This window comes from Vidua macroura, chromosome 14 (genome assembly GCF_024509145.1).
Source record: "Vidua macroura isolate BioBank_ID:100142 chromosome 14, ASM2450914v1, whole genome shotgun sequence".
Taxonomy (NCBI): domain Eukaryota; kingdom Metazoa; phylum Chordata; class Aves; order Passeriformes; family Viduidae; genus Vidua; species Vidua macroura.
Window position 1 is genome coordinate 6,182,594 of NC_071584.1, and position 21,886 is coordinate 6,204,479.

General features: G+C 59.9%; 1 protein-coding gene across 2 annotated transcripts; it reads left to right on the forward strand.

Moving 5' to 3' along the window:
- The first annotated feature begins 570 nt into the window (after positions 1–570).
- TSC22D3 (TSC22 domain family member 3) lies at positions 571–17,023 on the forward strand. 2 transcript variants are annotated; one of them, XM_053990405.1, is made up of 3 exons: positions 571–993; positions 15,157–15,208; positions 15,757–17,023. In XM_053990405.1, the coding sequence occupies exons 1-3, from the start codon at positions 671–673 to the stop codon at positions 16,000–16,002; spliced, it is 621 nt and encodes a 206-aa protein (XP_053846380.1). In that variant the 5' UTR covers positions 571–670; the 3' UTR covers positions 16,003–17,023. The 2 variants fall into 2 exon arrangements, with proteins under 2 accessions (XP_053846380.1, XP_053846381.1); XM_053990406.1 differs by lacking the exon at positions 571–993 and adding an exon at positions 14,699–14,877.
- Positions 17,024–21,886: the final 4,863 nt, after the last annotated feature.

Below are 21,886 nucleotides of genomic sequence, written 5' to 3' on the forward strand. Positions count from 1 at the left end.
ATAGCCATCAGGCTTATTGCGTTCCACCCATGCCTGGCTTGGCTTCGGGCGAGGCAGCTCCCAGACGTTCCCAGCAGTGAAGCCAGGTCCTTCCTGGCTTTTCCCCCCATCCTGGGGCCTTTCATCCCCTTTTTCCTATTTCCTGCCCCGTCTCCGGAGTCACGCGGGCTGCCTGCGCCAATGCTTCAGGGAGTGATGCCGCGGGCAGCGCCAGCCTCCTGAGCGCCCACGGCACCCCCGGAAAGCACAGAGGGGGCGAGGGTCCCCACCGGGAAGGGGGCATCGTGGCCCTTTGTCACCCCACGTCACCCCATGTTACAATTCGCCACCTTCTCCCGGACCCAAGCGTGGCGCGGGTGCGCTGCCGGGGAACGGCTGCTTGGGGCGGGCAGAGAGCGGCTGGGCCGGGGCGGAGCGGCGAGAAGAGGAGCGGAGCGGAGCAGAGAAAGGATGCACGGGGCCGGGACGGGGCGGAACCGGGGCGGGCGGAACGGGGCCGGGGCGGGGCGGAGCGGGGCCGGGGCGGGGCCGGGGCGGGTGGAACGGGACCGGGGCGGGCGGGGGCCGCTCGCGGCGCTCGACACCGGGCGCGTCCTGCAGCCGCTCGCTCTCCGCGGCCCCGGGAGCGGCCCCGGCGGCGCCGGCGTGGCCAGGCGCGGGGCCGCCCGGGATGTCCTCGTCGCCCGCGGAGGAGTGCCGGTCGCCCGTGGGGCTGGACTGCTGCAGCTGCTGCCTGGACCTGGCCAACCGGAGCGGGCTGGAGGAGGGGGCCGGGGGCGAGAACAACAACCCAGGCAGCCCCACCGTGAGCAGCTTCCGGCAGCTGCGGGAGCAGCTGGTCCGACAGAACCTCAATACCGACAAGCTGAGCTCCATCATGCGACAGGACTCGCTGGAACCCGTCGTGCGGGACCCCTGCTACCTCTTCAACCAGGGTATCTGCAACAGGAACATCGACCAGACCCTACTCTCCATCCTCCTCCTCTTCCACAGGTGGGTGTCACCGCCAGGAACCTGTGAGCTGCCGGGGGCCGTGTGCCCTGGGGCAGCGGGTTTGGAGCTGGCAGCGGTGTGGCCCTGGCAAGAGAAGGGGACTTGTGTGACCCCGGGGCTGGGGGTGTCAGCGGCGGTGGAATCTGGGTGGGGAGAAGCCGCGTCTGGCACGCAGTCCGTACGTGGTGCCAGCCCATCTCTGGGTGCGGGTCCGCGTGGCTTTGCTCCGTCATGCCCGCCGTGCCTGTCTTGTGGTGCCCTGTGTCTGCCGGGCAGTGACAACAGCCCCCAGCTGTGTGTCTTGGCCGCTGGACTCTGTGCTCATCTCATCTCCCTGGCTACCTCTGTCCACACAGACAGTGCCCGCAGGGGCATGGATAGTGTCCAGCGACAGACAGGCATCAGCCCCATCCTGCGTGGAGAGCACAGCAGGTTCCTTGGGAAGCAGCTGTGCTGCCTTGAAAGCCATCTTGAGCGTCACTGAGAGCCTGGGTAGGGACCCCAAGAGAAGAGTCCCAAGGCCAGCTCCTGCCCTTTTGGCAGCTCCCCTGGCCCTCCCCGGAGTGGACACAGGTTTGGCCCGGAGTGGTACTTCCCTGGTACCGCTAGAAGGTGGCTGTGTCCTGCCCGAGCTGGTCTTGGGGTTGCTCTGGGCTGGCTCCCTGTGCCCCCACAGCTGAACGTGCTCCATTCCCTGGCAGACTGAGGTGGCAGGACTGCAGGGTCTGCCCTGCTCCCTCCTCTAGCAGTGAGGACAGAGGAGACTGAACAGGAGGTCCCAGGGGTTACCACTCTGCAGGCTCCCCAGCCCTGATGAGGTGAGCCCCAGAGGTGAGGAGTGGACAGAGCTGTCTCAGGTCCTGCACTGACGCTGTGTGGGGCTGGCTTTGGTGACAGAGAGAGCTGGTAATACCCTGTGGGGGAGCAGCCTGTACGGGGGCTAGCAGGTCTGGGTCTCCCCAGTTCAGCCTGAGAGAACTGTGCTGGGCCAGTAGTGCCGCAGGTGCCCGAGACTGCCAGTGTCTTCAGCAGGTGGGACACATCTACTACCCTGACGAGATCTGTGGCCCATCAGTGCTTCAGGTACAGATATCTGCCTGGCTGGTACGGCGGGCAGCAGCTCTGGGGTTTGCTGCTCCGCCGGGGGTGGGTAATGCGCAGGGGGAGCAGTACCCACGCGTTCAGACACACCTCGCCATGCCCTTCCCACCACACGCACCGTGGGCGTGCTCCCGGGCTGTGCGCGGAGCGGCAGGCAGGTGGGCTCACACGTGGCTGCCCCACGCGTGTGAGCTGCCCTGGCGCACTCCCGCCTCCTCGCCCAGCAGCGTCAGACGCTGAGAGGCTGCTGCCTGAAGCCGGCCTTGCTCTTCCTGCACTTACATAACGCCGAGCTGCCGCTCAGGTGGGAAGGGAGGAGCTGGGACACCTGCCAAGGCGCCCATGCCTGGCCCGGACAGGGAGCAGTGAACCTACCCAGTGAGAAGGAACAGGAGCGAGAGGTTCCCCTCGAGAGGTTCCCCTCCTCCCTGGGTGGCTGCAGCAAGTTGGCACGGTGGGTGAAGGGGGAAGCAAGACACTGTCCCCAACACGGGCTGCCAGGGCTGGGGTCAGAGCCAAGCACCTGGGCAGCTCGCTGGGGCAGTCAGTGACAGTGTCTGTGGGCCTGAGGCCACTGATATGGGCACAGCAGGGTGCTTTCGAACCCATCGCTGCTGGAGCAGGACCTGTGGTGCTCCTGGCGAGGTAGGGAGTGAGCAGAGATGCCAAGGGACAAGGATTTCTCCCTGTCAGTGTCCCTTAGCACTCCTTGCTGCCTGTCTTCTATGCCCTGTTGTGTGATGTGTCCCAAGAGGCTCCATGCATTGTGTTTGTGGCAGGCTGTGCTATGGTGTGGTGCAAAGCTGTGTCCCTCTATCACACCCAATGTCCAGGTACCTCGGTCTGGAGGCTGCCTGGGTGATCCGCTGTCACCCCTAGGTGGCACAGCATGGGGGAGCTGGGTGCGTGGCCCCAGGCACTGGAGCCAGGTGTGCCCATACCTGTGTTTGCAGTTGTTTTGCTCCTGCCTGAACTTTCTCCTTCTGGGGAATGAGCCAACACATCCAACAGCAGATAGCATACACAGCAGAGGAATGTGGGTGCCAGAGGAACACCCTGATAACATGCCTGATAAGGGCACCCTGCTGCTGGTACCAGGGAGCCCAAACCATTTGGTGCTCACTGTTTTGGCTGATGTGCTCCAACAGCAGCACAGGAGGATGAGAAAGCTGTGTGGATACACATCCTTGTGTGTGGCTGACATCAGGCCAGCATGGGATGCCCAAGATCCTAAACCCAGAGTTGAGTCTGGCTCAGGGGCTGGCTGGAGACAATTCAGGGTCAGATCAGTGCTGGGCTTCTTAGACATTTCAGCATGTCTAACCTGTCTCTGGGGGTTTCTCTGGCTGGGTGGTCCCTGCCAGGCTGTTCCTACCCTTTGCTCACAGCAGGGATGTTGTTAGGGATGCACAAGGAAGGCATGCTCTGGACCAATTGCCTCCAGGGCTCATGCTCCTGCAGAAAGCCCTGCTGTTTCAGGAGGGCACAGGATCCTGTGAAGGGCTTCTCCCCATTGTGTCCTCACACAGGGCATCACAAGCTGCTTTCCAGGGAAGTCTCAGCAGTGCCAAGGGACCAAGCTCACATGGAAGCACCAGGTACAGGGAGGACAGCTGCCACCACCCTGGCTAGCACACTTTCTCCCTGCAGGTGCCAGTGAAGTGGGCAGAAAGGTCTTTGCCATCCTTCTGTAATGCCAACATTATCCCAGACCCAAACACAAGCCCAACTGAGTGTAGGCCAGGGAGAGCAGGCCCATGACCACATGGCACCTTTTCCTGGGCCAGGTGGCTGAGGGGAGCCAGGGGTGTGGGAGGAGGTCGGCACTGCAGGGGAAGCAACACCCTGGGTGTGTGCTAGCCTGTGATCCAAGTGGGACCTGCCTGGCTCTGGGTGGGAAGAGGAGGTACATACCAGCCCGCTTGCCCACATCAGCCAGCTGTGCCAGCATTCCTGCCCAGCCACTCCTGGGCAACACCTGGCAGCCTGGCCAGCCTGTGCCCATCCTGCTGCAGGCCGTGAGCGGACACCTCTGCATAGCCAGATCACCTGTAGGCACTCCCATACCTGCTGCTCCATCCAACAGCTTGGGCAGTGACCCATCCTTTGGTCTGAGCCATGAGAAGAGCTGAGGGCCACTTTCTCCTAGGCCTGGGCAAGCCATGGGAGTCACAGGGAGGCACGGAAGCTCTGTGTGAGGGGCTGGGGGAAGCATGAATTTGGGCAGAGCAGGGCAGCACTGCCTTTCCTGCTGTAATGGCGGGCCAGCAAGCAAGAGCTGCCAGGGCAGCAGTACCAGGGTGGCATTTGTGTCACAGCACCACTTGTTCCTGTCTGTTGGGTGTCACTTTGCGGCAGCAATGCAGGAGGAAAGGAGCCAGGGCATAAAGGGCATCCTGGGGTGGCAGGGCCAGGGCAAGCATTCCAGCTGGTTGAGTGGGCTGAAGCAACAAGGACACTTTGATGGGGAGAGGGGCCACGAGTGAGCATGAGAGAGGTGTGGGTGTAGGACTGAGCTGTCCTACTCTCCATGTTCTGGCCCTGGGACAGCTCTGCCATGGAGGGGCCAGGAGGGTCCCCCCGCCCTCCAGAACCAAGCACCAGGGCTTTTTTTGCTTTGCTCCCACAGGACAGAGCTGCACAAGGACCTGTGGTCTGCAGTGTTGGTTACAAGCCCTGCACACCACCGAGGTGCTGGGGAGATTTTGTTTCAGTGGCAGGGAGTAGCTTGTACTGCCGGGAAGTGCTGACCTTGGCATACCCAAATCCTCCCATCCTCAGGAAGATGGCAGGCAGGCAGCCGGCGCAGCCTGCTGTGGTCTCCATCATGGGCATCCCAATACCCTGGGACCCCCAGCCCATGACCCAGCAGACTTGGGCCCTGTGTCCCAGCAGACCAGGCTCACAGGGACTCTGCCACAGCACACTGGGTTGGCGTGGCTTGGCAGGGCTGGCAGCAGCATGTGCCACACTATGCACCATGCCTGTTCCTGCCTGCTCCTGCAAGACCCGGCTCCCTCCAGGAGGATATTCTCAACACTCTCTGAAGCACAGGAGAGCCATGCTCAGCCCCTCCAGCCCCTTGGGAGGGAATCATTTGCCCCTGACCACAAGGCTGTGGCCAAGGGGGCTGGCATAGCTGAGCTAGTCTGGTGATGCCAACGTCAGCTTCCCAGGAGCCTGTGATCTTGGTTCTCTGGGGATTCTCCAGCACTACCCATCTGCTAGGGCAGGCATTTGGCTCTGCACAGGCAGAAGTAGGTGTCCCAAGGTCAGGTAGGGATGACAGCATGGCCCTGTGGGGAAAAGGCTGGCCAGGATTTTTTCTGGCTTTGAACTGTAAAGATGAGGAAGAGGCTGGAGCTGAAGGAGTCTGTAGGGGTCTGCCCTGATCCCAGCATCATGCCCCCTCTCTTCACCATCACATTATCCTTTCCTGGTGAGACCTAGCCTCATCCTGAACAGTCTGCTGGGACCTGACACCACCTCCTTGGCCACTGTCCAGCACAAAGAAGGTTAAACCTGACTCTGTATTTTGGGGGAGCACCATGACCTGCATGAGACTGAAAGGCTTGGGGTGCATGTTGTCAGAGCCTGGCAGCTGTGTGTGTGCCCAGGGGACGTGACCGTGTATGGGTCCGTGTGCTTTATGTGGACTGCCAAGGCCAGTGAGGCTCCAGGTGGATCCTGCCCTTGGGAAGGACTCAGGCCCTGTTGGAAGAGGGCAGAGAATCACAAAACTCATTAGGCTGGAAAAGACTTCTGAGGTCATCATCTCCAACCACCCCAGGGTGTGTGTTGGGGGAAGAGGGCTGGAGAGGTGAGAGGCTACAACCCATCCCTATGCTTTGCAAATGAGCTCTGAGTTATATTTATCCAGGTGCTGAACATGGCTGGCTTTGGGACAGGAGATCATTCTCTGTCTGTGTGCTGAGTTTTATATATATATATATCTATATATGGATATATATTTGAGGGGGCTTTTGGTGCAGAACAACTCTGGTGGCAGAGAAGAAACTCTGGGCCCTTCAGGATCCAGGTGGGATCCAGTCCTTGCCACCCCCACATGCAATTCCATGGAGATGGCAGCCCTGTCCAGACTGGCAGGGGATGGCAGATGCGATGGGGCAGGACAAGACATTTCCATGTCCTTAAGTGAGACCATCACAGTGATATGCCTGTGAAAAGGAGCAGGACTGCTCCAGGTGGTTTGGAGGCAGGGGATGGTCTCAGGTTGTTCCCAAGGGTTGGCACAAGTGAGGTGAGAGCTGGCTGCTGAGGTCGGGCATACAGAGAGCCTCGGCAGCACCACAGGTATACATCCTGCCAGGAACTGATTGTCTTTCACATTGTTATTGTCCTGAAATGTCAGTGACGGCCGGGTTTCAGCAAAGGTCCCTGATTTGAAATGCCCGGGATTCCTTGCAAAGGCCAGGCAGGGTATTAATAACCATCTCTGCTGAAGCCGTGCTGCCCTGCGTGTCCTTGCCTGACCTCCTGTGGGTGCTGGCTCATGAGCCAGCCCAGCACAGCTCCTCTGCCCCCACCCCTGCCGGGTCAGCTCTGTCGGGGCTTTGCACCCCCAATGGGGTCCAGTTGTCCCTCGGATATTGTGGGGCTGCTGGGGCTCCTGCTGGGGCTCCCCCCAAGCGTTGGGCCAGGCAGGGGAGCACCAGGCTCCAGCACCTGTGGAAGGGGCCAGTGAAGGGCTTGAGGGGTTCCATAAGCAGGGCTTATTCTGGGCTGGAAGAGCAGATTTGGGTAGCGTGGGGTGCGCTGCACAGCTCTTGCAGCTCCCCTGCCTCCGTCCTCATTACATAACGAGCTGCCTCCCAATTAGCGAGCGGGCACTCCTGCATGCCGCAGGGCAGCAGCTGCCAGCGCCTAGCAGGGCTCCAGAGTGCCCACTCCTGCCTGAAAAGGGGTCTGGGATTGTTTTGGAGGATGCCAGAGGCCCTACTTTGGGGTTTCTCTCTCGGGCTGAGGATCCCTGGAAAGCTGGATGAGGGGCTGGGGAGGCAGAAGCCAGGCTGGCAGCCCCCTGCCTACCTGCTGTGGGGTGCAAGGGCGCTGCGTAGCCCTTGTGCTGCGGGAGATCCCTTCAGTGTTGCAACCACCTATGCTCTATCCCCAGTCCCCTGAAACTGGAGCAGAAAAGGGCAGCAAGGATCTGTGTGTGACCTAGTTGGGGCCGTCCAGGAAAACCCAGTGAGCTAAGGAGCAAGTTCTGGAGTTCAGAGCCATAGCTGGCAGGAGCACCAGGGCAGGGCACAGGTAACCAGGGGGCGATAACACCGAGTTCAATGACAGCACTCCAGCCCCGGCCCGTGGGTGTGAAACACTTTGCTCCACAGACAGATTTGTGGAGTAAAGCTCTGCCAAGGGTTCAGCCTGCCATCCTCCCTGGGGCTGGGCATCCCTGGTCCATGGGAGCAGGGAGCATGTTGGGGGTTAGCTGCACTGCCCCAACGGCCAGGCACGGTGCTCAGAGAAAGCTGCAGGGTTTTCACTGGGCTGTGCCATGCCTGGCACTCTCACCTCAGCATTCAGCAGCTGTGGGACCCTTTGTGGGGAGCAGTGAGGTGCAAGGGTGGCCCACAGTCCCTGGCAGGGCACCCACTGGCATTTCCATGCTGGGCTGGCAGCAGTATGGGGCTGGTGTTGACAAACACCAGCAAGGTAGGATGTTTGGCCTCATGATCCAGGGCTGGTAACAGCCCAATGAGCCTTTTTTCCTCTTCCTCCCCTATGCCAGCATGCCTGGGGAAGCTGTGACTCTCTTCCAACATGGTGAGAAAGGAACTGGGTCCTCTCTGGCTTCTTGTGGCTGAAACTGGGTCCTCTCTGACCTTTCCTCCTCACACTACTGCTGGGAGGCAACTGCTGCTAGGGGCACAGGAGGAAGAAGGGGGTCTGGTGACAAAGTTGAAGAAAAATTGCAGCTCTCAGCAGGCTGGCTTGAGGGTGTGCACTTGCATGCTAGAAAAAAACAGAACTGGGAGTACAGCCAAGTACCTTTATCAGAGGAAGCAGTTAGCCTCACAGCTGGACACAGGAGCCTACCAGGGCTCCCTCCACCACCCCACACTGCCTCCAGCCTGACAGGTTGGAGGAGTCTCCACACCACAATCCCTGCCCATGCCTGCTGCCTGGTGGGGTGGGTCACTGTGTCCCCTGACCACGGCCACAGAGCTCACTCTGCCTCCACTGGGCATGAAGGGAAGGAGGACATGTTCCCTGTCAGCCTTCCCAAGGGTAGGTTCCCCTCTGGCCTTCCCTCACTGAAACGGTCCCTGGGCTTCCCCAGCGTGGCAGGGGGCACCACCTCTGTCCGGGCCACACATGACTCTGGTGTCCTCTGGCTTGGGACTGGGACCAGGCAAGGCCAGCAGCACCAGCTCTGCAGGCAGGGGGTGCATCCCTACCCAGGCATGTCCAGGTGTGCCCAGGAGTGGTTACCTGCTCTTCTGGAGCAGCACGTGCCCAGAACATGGTTGGGGATTTATGACCCCTCCAAGGCTCTGATGGGCATGACCTGCGTCCCCATGTCACAGGGTTCCTGGTTGCATGGGGCTTCTGCATGTCCCACGCAGCTCCTGGAAGGCACCAGCTGAGCTGGAGGATAGTCCCAGGCCTCAGGGAGCAGCTCAGCCAGGGAATCTTCAGGAGGAGGAAACCAAGATCTGGACAACTGATGTGCTCTGGCAGTGCTAGGCCTACAGCCCTTGGGACTGGCACAGTAGCCCTACGCCAATGCCATAGGGCAGGCAGTTGCTGTTCAGGATCCTGGGATTCCTTGGCAGCTGCCTGTTTGGCCGTGGGCAGCCCCCAGCACTACCTCTCCTTTCCCAGAACCAGGATAGAGCTGCTGGACAAGACCTGGAGCTCCTCAGCCATGTCCCACACCCAGCCCTTCCTGCCATAGGCAACCACAGGCCCCAGCCATCAGCAGTGTCCCCAGCCACACTTCCCTCTGTTCCTGCAGGGCATGGCTAGGATGCCCTGGTGCTGGCATTCCTGGTCCCTTGGCTGGTACCACCACAGTTGCAGGATTTTGGGCTGTGACAGGCAGAGTCTTCTTAGCTGTGTTTGCAAGCAGTAGCTTTTCCTCTCCCACTCTGCTCTGACCCTTGGAGCGGGAGATCTGGCTCTGCAGAGCAGCCTGGGCAGCCTTGGCTCTGCGCCTTTCCCAGTTTGCTCTCCAGTGTCTCTGAGGCCAGGCTATAAACATTTCCCACGCCTCAGACCCTCTGAAGGGCCTTCCTCCCATTGAGCTGAGTCCTTGGAAGAGAGCAAGCCAGGAAAACTGCTACAGAGCCGTGAGCACAGCCTGGAGCAGGGGGAGAGCCAAGTCTGTGGAGCCAGGGCTGCTCCTGAAGCCCCAACCACCCCTCCAGCTCCATCAGCCGCTACCAGGACAGGAGCATCCTTTGGTGTGTGGCACTGCAGTGCCTGGAGCAGGTCCAACACACAGGGCTCAGTACAAAAGCACGGCTTGTCCCCAAGGCTGTGGGAGGGGGCATGTCCCCTGAGCCACAGCACTGTGCAGGTGAGGGATGCCAGGCAGCAAGAGATAATCCCCTCGTCCTCCTCCCTCTCACCTATTGCTCCAGCCTGCCAGAGCTCTGTGGTGGCTGCAGAACTCCAAGTCCCATTGCTGAGGAGGGGGTTGTCACTCTTTGTCATCCAGTAGGGGGGCTGGCATCTTCTGGCCTGAGGCACAGGCTGTATAAGGGCTGAGGGGCTGCTGGCAGCTTTGGGGTGTCCTGCAGGGCCACAGGATATCTTCATTGGCTGGTGTCACCACCTCTCCTCACTGGTTGATGTCAACCACGGGTGCTTTTTTCCCCCAGAGAGCACAACAATTAGTGTCACAACTACCCTGTATTGCAGCTGCTGTTGCTGTTACCAAAATAACCACAGGCACGAGCCAGGCCCAGCCTGATGAACCTCCTGTCACTGTGTGTAGATGCAGGAGCTGCCATGCTGCTGCCTCGGGGATGCAGTTCACACCACTGGCCCCTCTCGCCCAGCCTGCTCCAAGTGCCCATCACTGGTGCCACAGGGTAACTGTGAGTCCATGGTGAGCTGCTCTTTAGGAAGAGCAAGGTGGCGTGTTGCCCACCCTGCTCTGCTTGGAGGAGCAGGTGGTGGGAGAGGAGGTGGCTGCTAGCAGCCTGGCAAGGCCAGGGCTGTGGTGTGCTAGGAAAGGGTCCCCCCACCACTTGGGGTACAGCTGGAGCCCCATGTAGGACCCTGCTGCTGTGGAGGCATTGGGGCAGCTCAGAGAGGCTCCTGGGGAGAGCTGGCATAAAGCAGGATCCAGCAGAGCTGGGAGCTGCTGCTCCCAGTGTGGAGGTGCCAGCAGGGCTGTAGGTGATACCTGAGCACTGGGGGTGCCCTCTGGCTATGCAGGGGCATGCGGAGTTGCCCTGTGCCATGCCGCTGACGCGGGGGTGCAGGCAGGGCTGTGCATCTGCACGCAGAACAGCAGCATTTGCTCGGCACACAAAGTGCGTGTCACAGGGTCACAGAGGCTTTCAGGTCAGAAAAGACCCTCAAGATCATCAGCTCCAGGTACTAAATTAATGTGCTTGCATGTGTGCAAGCAGGGCACACCAGTGTGCACATGCATGTGCAGGGTGTGCCCCTGTGAGCAGAGCACACGCTCGTGTGGGCTGCAGACACACGTGTGCGTGCAGGGTTCGTGGGCGTGTGGGTGTGCTGTGTGTGCACGCACATGTGCAGGCAGGGCTTGCTTGTAGGGGCTGCAAGGTGTGCCGTGGTTGTGTGCGCCCTGCGACACGTTCAGGAGCCTTGCCCCATCATGAGGTGTGGGGTGCGAGTGGGGCTGCAGCCCCCTGCCCACCTTGACCTGCCCTGGCCACCGGCTGCACAGGGATCCTTCATTTACTGAATGCCAGGGAAGAAACTTCTGCTTCTTCATCCCTCCAGAACTTCCCTCGCTGCGGCCTCTCAAAGGCCGACAGCATCCTGCCCAGCCTAAGTAAGGAACCCATGCCCTGAGCAGTGATGCGGGCAGGGCTGGGTGCAAGGACCCCGCAGGACTGCAGGGAAATCAGTGACTTAATCCGGTTTATTTCTGCAGTAGACCCAGCGTCATGGGAAAAATATTGGAGGTGTCAGAGGTGAAGCAATCTCCCCACAAAGCATTTTCCAGCTGCGCTGCAGCAGCTGCAGAAATATTTGGGTTTTTTAATCAGTCCTTGTTGCCTGAGTGCTGCATCAGAAAGGTACCAGGCAGGGACCAGGAGCCTCAAGGTGTGAGACAAGGACCATCAGCCAGGCTCTGGTCTGCTGGTTCTGGAGCCCTTGGTCCCTGCCACTAATGACTTAGGGCTTCCTTTGGGAAGGAGGCTGAACCAGGACTGGGGGGGGCCATATCGCAGGATGGGGACACAGGCACAGCTTCCAGGGCTGGGGACAGGCTGGGGTCTGCCCACCCCATCTCCCTGCTTTTGACATCTCTCTGCAGAAGACAGGAGGTGGCACAACTCTGGGAGAAAATGTTCTTCCCAACTCTCCTGTCTTCTCCCCAGTGAAACCCGCATGCTTCATGAGCTGCAGTGGCAAACTCAGTCAAAGGACCCCTGGTGTGGGTGGTCTGGACTTGTCCCGGGGGGGACAAAGCTGTGTCCCAGGGGCTGCCACCAAGCCCACCACCAGCCACTCTGGGGACAAGTGCACACAGAGGCCTTTCATCTCGCCAGGGAGGGGGGCACCCACGCAGCTCGGGATGGCACACTGGCCATTGGCCTTGAAAGGGCCAATTGAGTGCAGCTGAGGTCATCTCCCAGCATGTTTACCCTGTGGCTGGAGCCCCTGGATGCAGCCAACACCCAGGCTGTCTCTGCCATTGCAAGCTGGGGAGACACAGCCACAGGCAGAGCCAGCATCGCTGCTAGGAACAGAGGGGCTGGAACAGGGTCACAGGGTGGCATGGCCTTCCAGCCGCCGTACTCCCCGAGCCTCTTCAGAAGGAGGGACTGGTAAGTAGGGCCTGGTGTGGGTGAGGGGAGGAGCACAGGCCAGCCTTGGGGCTTGGGGGACAGACACCTGCCTACTCTCTTCAGTGCCAGCACCCTGCTCAGCCCCTGTACAGCAGCTTTGCATGGGCTGGAGTAGTGCTGACACAGGGGGATGTGCATAATCCCCCCCCTCCAACAGGTCCCAGATGGGCCCACCAGGGAGAAAATGATTTCTCACATCCCCACATCAAACCCAAATGTCCCAGGGCACCCACATGTGCCCCGGCTGCGGTTCGCAGGCAGCACAGCATCCTCATCCTGCTCTGGGATGGGGTTGCAATTTGTAGAGAGTTGCCTGGCTAGTTCCTGCTCACAGCAGCAGCTGTGCTGCACTGTCCCTCAGTTTCCCTTTCTGATAGGTAAATTCCACTCTGCTCTCCCTCCCTGCTTGAGGAAGGGGCACAGCAGCACACCCACAAGTCAGGGTTCCTTGGCCTCTCCCAACAGCCAAGTGCCAGCCACGTTCAGTAGCCCCTGGATCAGGGTGCTCAGTGTCCTTTGCGGCACCCCTGGAGTGCACGTGCCCTGCCAGCACTAACTCTTTCTTGGACACTATGCCGTGTATGGGATCTGCCATCCAGCATCAGCCTCGCCGTGCCCAGTGGGGGATGAGCCCCCGGGGTCAGGGGCAGCAGGCAACCACTGAGCAAACTTCCCCCACATCCAGAGGGCAGAGGTAAGTGGGCGACCAAGGGCAGCAGAGGCAGCACTGGGTGGGCAGTGCCCCTCCAGCCTTTGGGATGTTGGGGGCGTTTTAGGGGCCCTGCTTCCTCTTCTTGGAGGAGTTCCACTTGATCTATGTATAAATCGCTCTGTGGACGTGGGAAGGACCTGTTGTGACCCCAGGGCTTGCACGGGAGTGCGCGTGCACAGGGATGCCGCTCCGAGGGCGCGCACACGCACGCACATACACGGGGATGCCACATGCACGTGCACATGCACGCACACACGGGGATGCTGCTTCGAGTGCGCACACGCACGGGGATGCCACATGCACACGCACACACAGGGATGCCACACACATACACGCACACACATGCACATGCACATGCACACACAGGGATGCCGCACACACACATGCACACACACAGGGATGCTACACACACAGGAATGCCGCACACACACATGCACACACACACGCACACACACACAGGGATGCCGCACACACACACACAGGGATGCCGCACACACACACGCACACACAGGGATGCCGCACGCACACACATACACACGCACACGCACACACACGCACACACGGGGACGCCGCTCCACACAAGCACTGGCAGAGCGCCTCCCCAGCCGCTGCAGTGCCGCTGGTGCCCGCGGGGGGGCCCCCTCCCGCTGCGCGGTTATGCAACGCTGGGCGGGGCCGCCGAGCCCCGGCCGCATTCGGCGCCCGGAGCGTTCCGTACCCCGGGCTGCAGCAACCAGGGTCGTTGTTCAGCAGCCCGAGGGTGTTGTTCTGTAACCCCGGACTGTTCTGCAATCAGGGGTGGTGGTGTTTAGTGCTCCCGAGTTTGTAATGGATCCCGATTTTGTTCTGGACCCCAGGTTTGCTCTGCATCCCTTGGTGGTTGTTCAGCACCCAGGGCGTGTTCTGTACCCCGAATTTGTTCTGTACCACAAGATCATTCTGTGGCACCCTAGATTTCTTGTTCTGCACACCGGGTTGGCTCTGCACCCTGGGGTTGTTTTGCTCTATACCCCGAGTTCGTTTTGTAACTCCACTTTGTTCTGGGGGCTGTTCTGCACTCCGGGGTGTTGTTCTGTACCCCGGGTTTTTTTTCTGCACTCCGCAGTTGTTCTGCAACCTCGGGGTGTGTTCTATACCCTAGGTTGGTTCTGCACCCCGGGTTTTCTCTGCACGCAGGTTTTCATTTGTCCTCTTGGAGTTGTTTTTTACGCCTGGGTTGTTTTTCTGCTCTCGTTTCTGTTGTTTGTCACTCCTGTTTCCGTTTGTTTTACACCCTCGTTTCTGTTACGCACCCCGGTTTTTTAGCAGCTGGTTTCTGGTTTTCAGCCCGGGTTGTATTTTGAATGCCCATGGCTCCCCTTTCCCTCCTGCCTCCCCTTCACAGTCACTGGTACTCACTGTGCGGGACCTGCAGGCTGCACCTCCAAATGCGGACCGGGTTCACCCCTTTTCCCAGCCCCCAAGCAGATGCGTGTATCCCCGCGACTGAATCCCCATGCTGGGTGCCCAGGAGCACAGGAACGGGATGCTGAGGCTTGTGGGCTATGGAGGGTTGTACTAGGGGTGCCGGGGCTCTCAGGACTCTGGGTATGGAGTGGGGTTGCAGATGAGGGGGGACACAGTGCTGAAGCACGGGATCCTTGCTCTGAGACGGCGCCGTGCTGTGGTTTAACTGGAAGGGGCGGAGGGGCTGCAGAAAGGTGCGGTACACGGGCTTGGGGGGGCAGTGTGCCGCACCGGGGGCAGTACCGGGGGCAGCAGCAAGGGGCGGTACCGGCGCTGCGGGCGGCGGGCGGTCCCCGCCGCGCTCGCCCCTCCCGGCAGGATGGGCGCCGCCGATATAAGCGGGGGCGGCGCCGGCGCCCTGGCAGTGCGTTTTGCTCCGTCCGTGCGAGTGTGTGTCCCTGCGCCCGCAGCCATGAGCACCGGCATGTACCAGTCCCCCATGGAGGTGGCTGTCTATCAGCTCCACAACTTCTCCATCTCCTTCTTCTCATCCCTGCTCGGGGGGGATGTAGTCTCCGTGAAGCTCGACAACAGGTAGGGGCAGCCCCGTTGCGCCGTGGCGTCCCCGCCGTTCGCCGCAGAGATCTGGGGGAAGGGGCGTCCCAGTGCCCGGGGGGTGCTGCTGCGAACCCCACTGATGAGTGGGGGGCATTTCTGCTCCGGGAGCGAAGGACATACGCGACCGGTGCGTGAATTAATGGATTCCCTTGGGGAGGAGGACGCCCCTGGTGGGGAGGGAGGTGTCGCGGTGCACGGACCCCTGTGGAAGGGAGGTTTTCGGTGCTGACCCTCGGCCTCTCCGCTCTCTTCCAGCGCCTCCGGAGCCAGCGTGGTGGCCATTGACAACAAGATTGAGCAGGCGATGGTGAGCTGCAGCGCTGCCCCCTCTCCCCCGCACCTTCCCCCGTCACCCCGCGGGTGCTATGCATGGGCTTCCCGCTCCCGGGTGGGTGCTCGGCCCAGGGCGGGGCGTCCCTCTGCCCACGGGGGTCTCCACTCCTCATCCCGCTGCCAGGCAGAGCTGCTCTTTGTCTGTGACCGCCTTGAAGCTCATTGGCTCCAGCCGCTCTGCAGTGCGCAGGGAGCGAGGGTGGACATGGACGGGGACTTTCGGGGTCTGGGGCTGCCCGAGCCGGGCTCTCTGGGTGCTCGGGAACTGTAGCCCCCCAAATTCCGGGGCAGTTTAGGGGGCTGGAAAGAGCTTCTGGATGCAAAGAGACCAGAGAGATGGTGGCTGAGGCAGCTATGCTGGATGAGCACCAAGCCCTGGCCAGGGTTCCAAGGGTGGGGAGGGATGGTCCTTGGGAAAATCTTCTGCAGCATTTGGCACTTGCCCCAGCACTTGGGAACGGGAGGGAGCAACCCCCCGGGCATTACTCTCCATTGATTGGTCTCTTCTATGGCCTTTTGCAGGATCTTGTGAAAAATCATCTGATGTACGCTGTGCGGGAGGAGGTGGAGGTCCTGAAAGAGCAAATCAAGGAACTGTTGGAGAAAAACTCCCAGCTGGAGCGTGAGAACAGCCTCCTGAAGACCCTGGCCAGCCCTGAGCAGCTGGAGAAGTTCCAGTCCCGGCTCCCAGCAGAGGTGCTGTGCCCTGAGGAGCAGAGCCCCGGGGTGGCTGCCCCGGCCCAGCACTCCGGGGGCTCTGCGGTGTAAGGTGGCTCTGTCCTCGGGGTGGGCAGAGCCACAGAACTCTTTCTACTTAATCTCCTGCAAAAAATCGTTTCCACCTTCATCTCACACGAAGGACTGCCAGACCCTGGCACTGAGCCGTGCCCCTCGGGTAGCCCTGGCCAGCCCGCAGAGCCAGTGGCCGTCTCCTTCATGAGGGTGCTCTTCTGCAAGGAAGACAGGGGCAGCTGACCCCCCCTCCCCATCCAACCACCCACCAGGTGCCAGGAGGAGATCTCTGGTACCTGTCCCAGGCTCTGCTGGAGAGCAGAGCTGGGCAGTCTTTGGCACCGTGCTGGTAGCCTGCGGTTGGAAGGAGCGCACGCCAAGCCCCAGGCCGTGGTTGCATTCTGCAGGGGGGTGTCTCTTTGTGGCAAAGCCTGACATTGGAGGGAGATGGATGTTTAGTGAGCAGAGCAGATACGTCCCGCAAGCCACCCAGGAGCCTGCTGGAACCCGACCCAGACTGAGCAGCACCAGGGGTGGCAGCTGCAGCGTAGACCGTGGCTGAACGCACAGCAGTGTGGGGATTACAAGGGAAAAAAGCTTGTTTTGTTAGTTTGGGCATCTTCTGTAGCTGTATCTATGTATAAGCATGTGCACGAGAGGTGCCTCTGAGGCTGTGGGGTGCCCGCTCTGGGTCAGCCATGCCCATCTCAACATCTGGGGCATTCGAAGGCAGACTGGAATGGTGAGCACCTGTTAGTGGACAGCCAACTATTGCGAGTGGCACCAAGGAGGGGGCAGATTCACTCCTCTCTGGCATCCCACCTGACAGAACCATGTGGCAGCACTGGGAGGATCTGGACTGACCACTGGGCAGAGCCACAAGGCAGGTTGTGCTCTAACCCACTGGGGTGGAGGAGCCAGCCCATGTTCCTGGGGTCCCCTCTGTCCCTGGCCTGTCCTCTGGGGTGTGACGGGACATTGCTTTTGATGTCAGAAGCGGTGACACTGTTGTGTAAATCTAGATAGAAATGGCAATAAACTCTACTTTTTATATATATCCATGCCCCAAGCTGTGTCTGTGGCTGGGAAGAGGGGGGAGAGTGGTGGCACTGGGGAAGAGACTGGGAATTGCCTGAATGGGACTGGTGAGGATACTGGGCTGGTTCTGTTCCCCAGCTGGGTAAACCTTGCAGCTTCTCACCTTTGCAGTGGGGCTTAGTTCCCCTGAGATGGCCCTGGCTGAGCCAAGATGGGTTTTTGGAGACATGAGCAGGCAGCCCCTTCCAGGGCTGGATGTTTTGTAGAGAAAAGTGCTGTGAACCTGCAGGTCTCTGTCCCCCGTGGCACACCTGTGCAGGGTAGACTTGGCGACACAAGCACAAAGGAGACTCTTCTCAGGCTGTGTGGAGCTGTATGTACCCCCAGCTCTGCTCTCCCCTCTGGTGTTTTTATTCTCACAGTCATCATTGATATTTTTTGTTTGGTTGTATTTTTTTCATTTTGGGCCATCTCAAAACATGAGAGTAAGAGGATGGGTCATCTGGATTGAACAGTGCTGGACCAGGGTGGGGAATGCCCCAACCCTGTTCTAGGGCACAACCAGCTTTTGATTCAACCCCTTGGGGTATGTGACAGAGGGCAAAAAAAAGCCCAAACCCTCCATCTCTGGGGCTGCTGATGGCTACTACAGCTTAAAGCCCAGAGCCCCACGCTAGCAGGATGTTTGAAGCAAGGTGCAGTATCCTCCCCTGGGGTTTTCTAGGGACACAACTCCTGGGCCATCTGGAGCCCTCCTTGGGCCAGCAGTGCCTGGGGCTGGGGAGCAGGCAGGTGGCCATACCCTGTGCTGCAGCAGCACAGCTCCACACGGTTTCATGTCTCTGCTGTGGTGAGGGCGGCTCAGCCCCAGCCCTGTGTGAGTCACGGAGCTGGGGGTGGTTGGCACCCTGGAAACGCTGGGTAAACAGCAAAACACAGGCTATGGGCTTGAAATCATTATTGGGTGGCTTTCTCCTCCCTGTTCAGTGTGTCCCAACATGGTGACCCCGCAGCATCCTTGGCAGGCAGCCCTGCAAGTGCTCTAGTGCAAGGGCACACGTATGTGCCTTGTGAGTACATGTGTGTGATGACTTTCCCTGTGTGGCTGATAACTTTTCCTGTGTGTGTAAACAGGTTCAGGCTCCTCTACCACGTACATACACATCCCTTGCACACACAGGCACTGCAGCAGCTGCCAGCCTCTCAGGTTTACAGCTGCTCCAGGAAGGGCTGTTCCACAGGGCAGCTCGATCCAGCTGTGCTTGCTCTGGCCAGGTCACTACGGTGGGTGTTGGGGGTGCTGGGAAATGGTCGGGCCATCCTTCTTGCCCCTCTTGGCTGGGGAAGCTTTGGCCTGCAGCAATGAGCTCCGTGCCCCATTTGTTCTAATTGCACCCCTCAATCCAGCTGCATTCAAGGGGTGCAGTGATGGTGTTGGGAGTCCTGTTTGCTGCCTCTCCCCGTCCTCTGTCCTTGGGGTCCTGCACAGCACAGAGGCACACGGGGACAGGCTGTGGCAAAACCTGCTCATTGCAGCCACCCGCTCCCAACGCCTCGTTTCAGAGCTCAGTCTTCCTCCCACGGGTAGGCAGAGCCTTTCCCGTCCTGCGGTGTGGTGTGATAAAGTGCCAGCCAATGGCACAGGGCAGCCCCTGCAGAGCCCCCACCTCCCCACCGCCCCACGGTGCCGCAGGGGTTAACGAACACCCCAGTGTCCCGCACCCCCTGACATCCCGCACCCGGCCTCCCCGGCCCCCAGTGTGTCCCAGCCAGCCCTGGATTCACCCCGACTGGCTCAGCTCAGGGGCACCATAGAGAAAAGGGCTCGGGAGGTGCATGTTGTTGCAGAGGGTGGGAAGCCTGTGTATGGGATGCTTAGTGCAGCGTGCACAGGTGAGCAGCTGCTTGGGAGGGGGTTTGGAGCAGCACAGGGAGGGCAGCAGGATTTGAGGGTCTGCCCAAGGGTCAGGACATAGGGGAGACACCCCCAGCCCTGCATGTTCTCACTCCTTCACTGTGTTCTCCTGGGGAGATTCCACTCCAGCCAGGCAGAAGGGCCTTATGTAACATCCCTCCCTGCGCCTCAAACACTGTGTGCCTCCCTGCTCCTCAAACCGAACATCATGTCCCAGCCCAGCCCAGCCCTGCGGGAGCTTTGCAGACAGTTGCATGTGTGGGATTTTCCATGCAGTCCTTGGTGCCTGGCACCCCCGTGGATCCAGGTCAGCCCACCGCAGCTGCCCAGGACTGGGACCCTCTCAGAAGGGGAAGCTGTGCTGCACATGGAGGCTCTCACTGGAGAGTGGCACAAGCCCTGGCACCAGCCCTGAGCAAGCCGCAGCTCGGTGCCATGGGGTTGGTGCATGGTGAGAGCAAGAACCAGCTGGAGCCTACACAGGCAGCCAGGATGCTGGGGCTCTGTGTGCTGCACCCTCCCAGGACACCTGCACAAGCATTCCATGAGCACTGGGACCCCCCCTCTGGGACAGCTGGAGAGAGAAGGATGCAAGCGTGAGGATGCACCAGCAACAAGCCAAGGGTGCAGAGCCCATCCCCCAAGAAGCAGTGCAGCAGGGTGGGTGGAGCGTGCAGAGGAGCTGCACCACAGCTGAGGGTCCTCGTTCTCGTCTAGCAGACATCCCCACAGCTCACCCACCCTTCTGCCGTGCCTCAGTTTCCCTTCTATTCATGTTCCCTGGGAAGAGGGTTTTTCCAAGGTCGAGTCAGGCTGAAACCCTAGCATGCCTCCAAGAAGTCCCAGCTGGGTAAGAGGTTTCAGGCCACCATGGCAGGCAGGCCACAGCCCAGACAGAGGGAAGGGAGCTGTTCCCAGCACATGTACATGCCAGGAGCTGCTGGCAGGGCTGCCCACCAAGGCACACTGCAACTGTGCCCTTTGCCAGCACTGTCAGCCTATGGGCACTGGCACCTGTAGGGTAGTGGCAGCACATCCCAAAGCAGCACAGGCAGTCCTTGGCTGTTGTTGTCCCAGTGCCATGCCGCCCTTATATAACTGGGGAGCCAGCCCAGGCCTGTTGCCCTCTGCTTAGGGCTGGGACAGGACCCAGCAGTGCCAGCTGCCAGCCCCCTCAGGGCTTTTGGCCCCATCACAGACCACAGGGTTGTCCCCCGCTGCCAGGAACACTGCCAACCCCTGTCCCCCCACAGCCCCAGTGGGATGGGGACCTGCCAGAGCAAGCCCAGCCGGCTGCAGAGGGCAGCGGCTGCCTGTGCCCAGGCCTGTGTCAGGGCAGGGGCCGGGGCAGGGCTGCTCCAATGGATACGCAGTGTTCCCTGGCAGTTTGTGTCCCCAGCACCCTGCCCTGACACCCAGCCACAGGCATTTGTTGCTATCAGGAAGTGAAACAAACAGCAGGCAGTAACCTGGCAGCAAGACCGCAGCCACCCCAGTGTGCTGGGCGCACAGCGTGCACTGCACTCCTGCCGAGACCTCACCACACCAGCTGCCCTTGGCACAGCACCTCTCCCTGCCCTGACTACTGCTGGGGATGCCTAAGGAGAGCAGCTGGCTCATTCTCTCAGTCCTCAGGTATTCTTTCTGCATCCTCCTGTGCTGCAGGATGAGTTTTCCCCTTGGGAAAAATTAAAATAATGTCATGGTTTGTGGCCTGTGGGCTGCAGCTGTGTCCCCAGCCTGGTCAAGTCCTGTGGAGGGAAAAACCTGTCAGCAGGGCCTGTTGCAATAGGACAAGTGGGACAGAGTTAGACTGGATACAAGTTGCCCAGAGAAGCTGTGGCTGCCCCATCCCTGGAAGTGGGCCAGGTTGGATGGGGCTTGGAGCAACCTGGTCTAGTGGAAGTTGTCCCTGCCCATAGCAAGGGGTGGAACTGGATGACCTTTAGAGGTCTCTTCCAACCCAGACCATTCTGGGATTCTATGATTCTATGACACTTTGGTCTGGCTGGGCCCAGCTGTCCCTGCAGGTCCCTGCCTGTGGCATAGGGGTGATATGCTTCTGGGAGCCAGACATGCTGGCTGCTCTCTCATTCCCACCCAGCTGGAGAAAGGGTAGCCCAGTGAGGAGCCATCTGCCCACATTCTGCCATGGGTCAGCACACAGGGAGCCACAGCTTTGTGCCTATGGTGAGGTGGCTTTGTGTGTAATCCACTGGACAGACACTCCCCAGGGCTGGGACAGCTCTGGGACCTGCTGTAGCAAAAGGACTTCAGATTCCCAGGTAGAAACTAGGTCAAACAGCCCCAAGGAGACAAGCTTAGAGGGTGAGAGAAGAGGGAAGGGGATGGAGTGTATTGGATTGTGTTAGGGAAAAGCAGGAGATACTGTCGAATGACAGCACCAAAGACAAAAGTTGCTGAGGCAGATGGAAAACAGGTGGGTCATGCAGGAGGGTGACAAGAGTGCAAAAGGCACAAACAACCTGAGATGCCTCCTGCCTGTCCATGGCAGAGCCAGCGTGACAGCTCTTAGGAGGTTACTGGGATCATTAGTGGCGATAAGGAGGCAGCTAAGCAGTAAAATGTTCCTGAGAAAGTGAACTTCCTCATTCTAGCCAAGAAAGGGAGATTGGTTCAGAGCAAACAGCACCAGAATAAACAACTCAGGTAGAAAAAGCAAGTTCTCGAACCCAGACAAACAACCCAGACCCGGAAGGTTTCATGTGGGAAGAGCCACACTTGGAGCAAACACTTCCCCATGGGACTGCCACTTAATGAATGAGCACTTGGAGTTACAGAAGGTGCCAAGGATTAACAGGGATTTAGGGGCCTGGGGGACCTGGCCAATTTGCTTTAATTGATCATTAGAAACAGCATAATCCCCAGGAAAATCAGTGTGGGAAATCCGGGCGCCAGGCTCCAGACTTTGTCAGGACTTACAGGAGGACACATGTCACAAAGGGG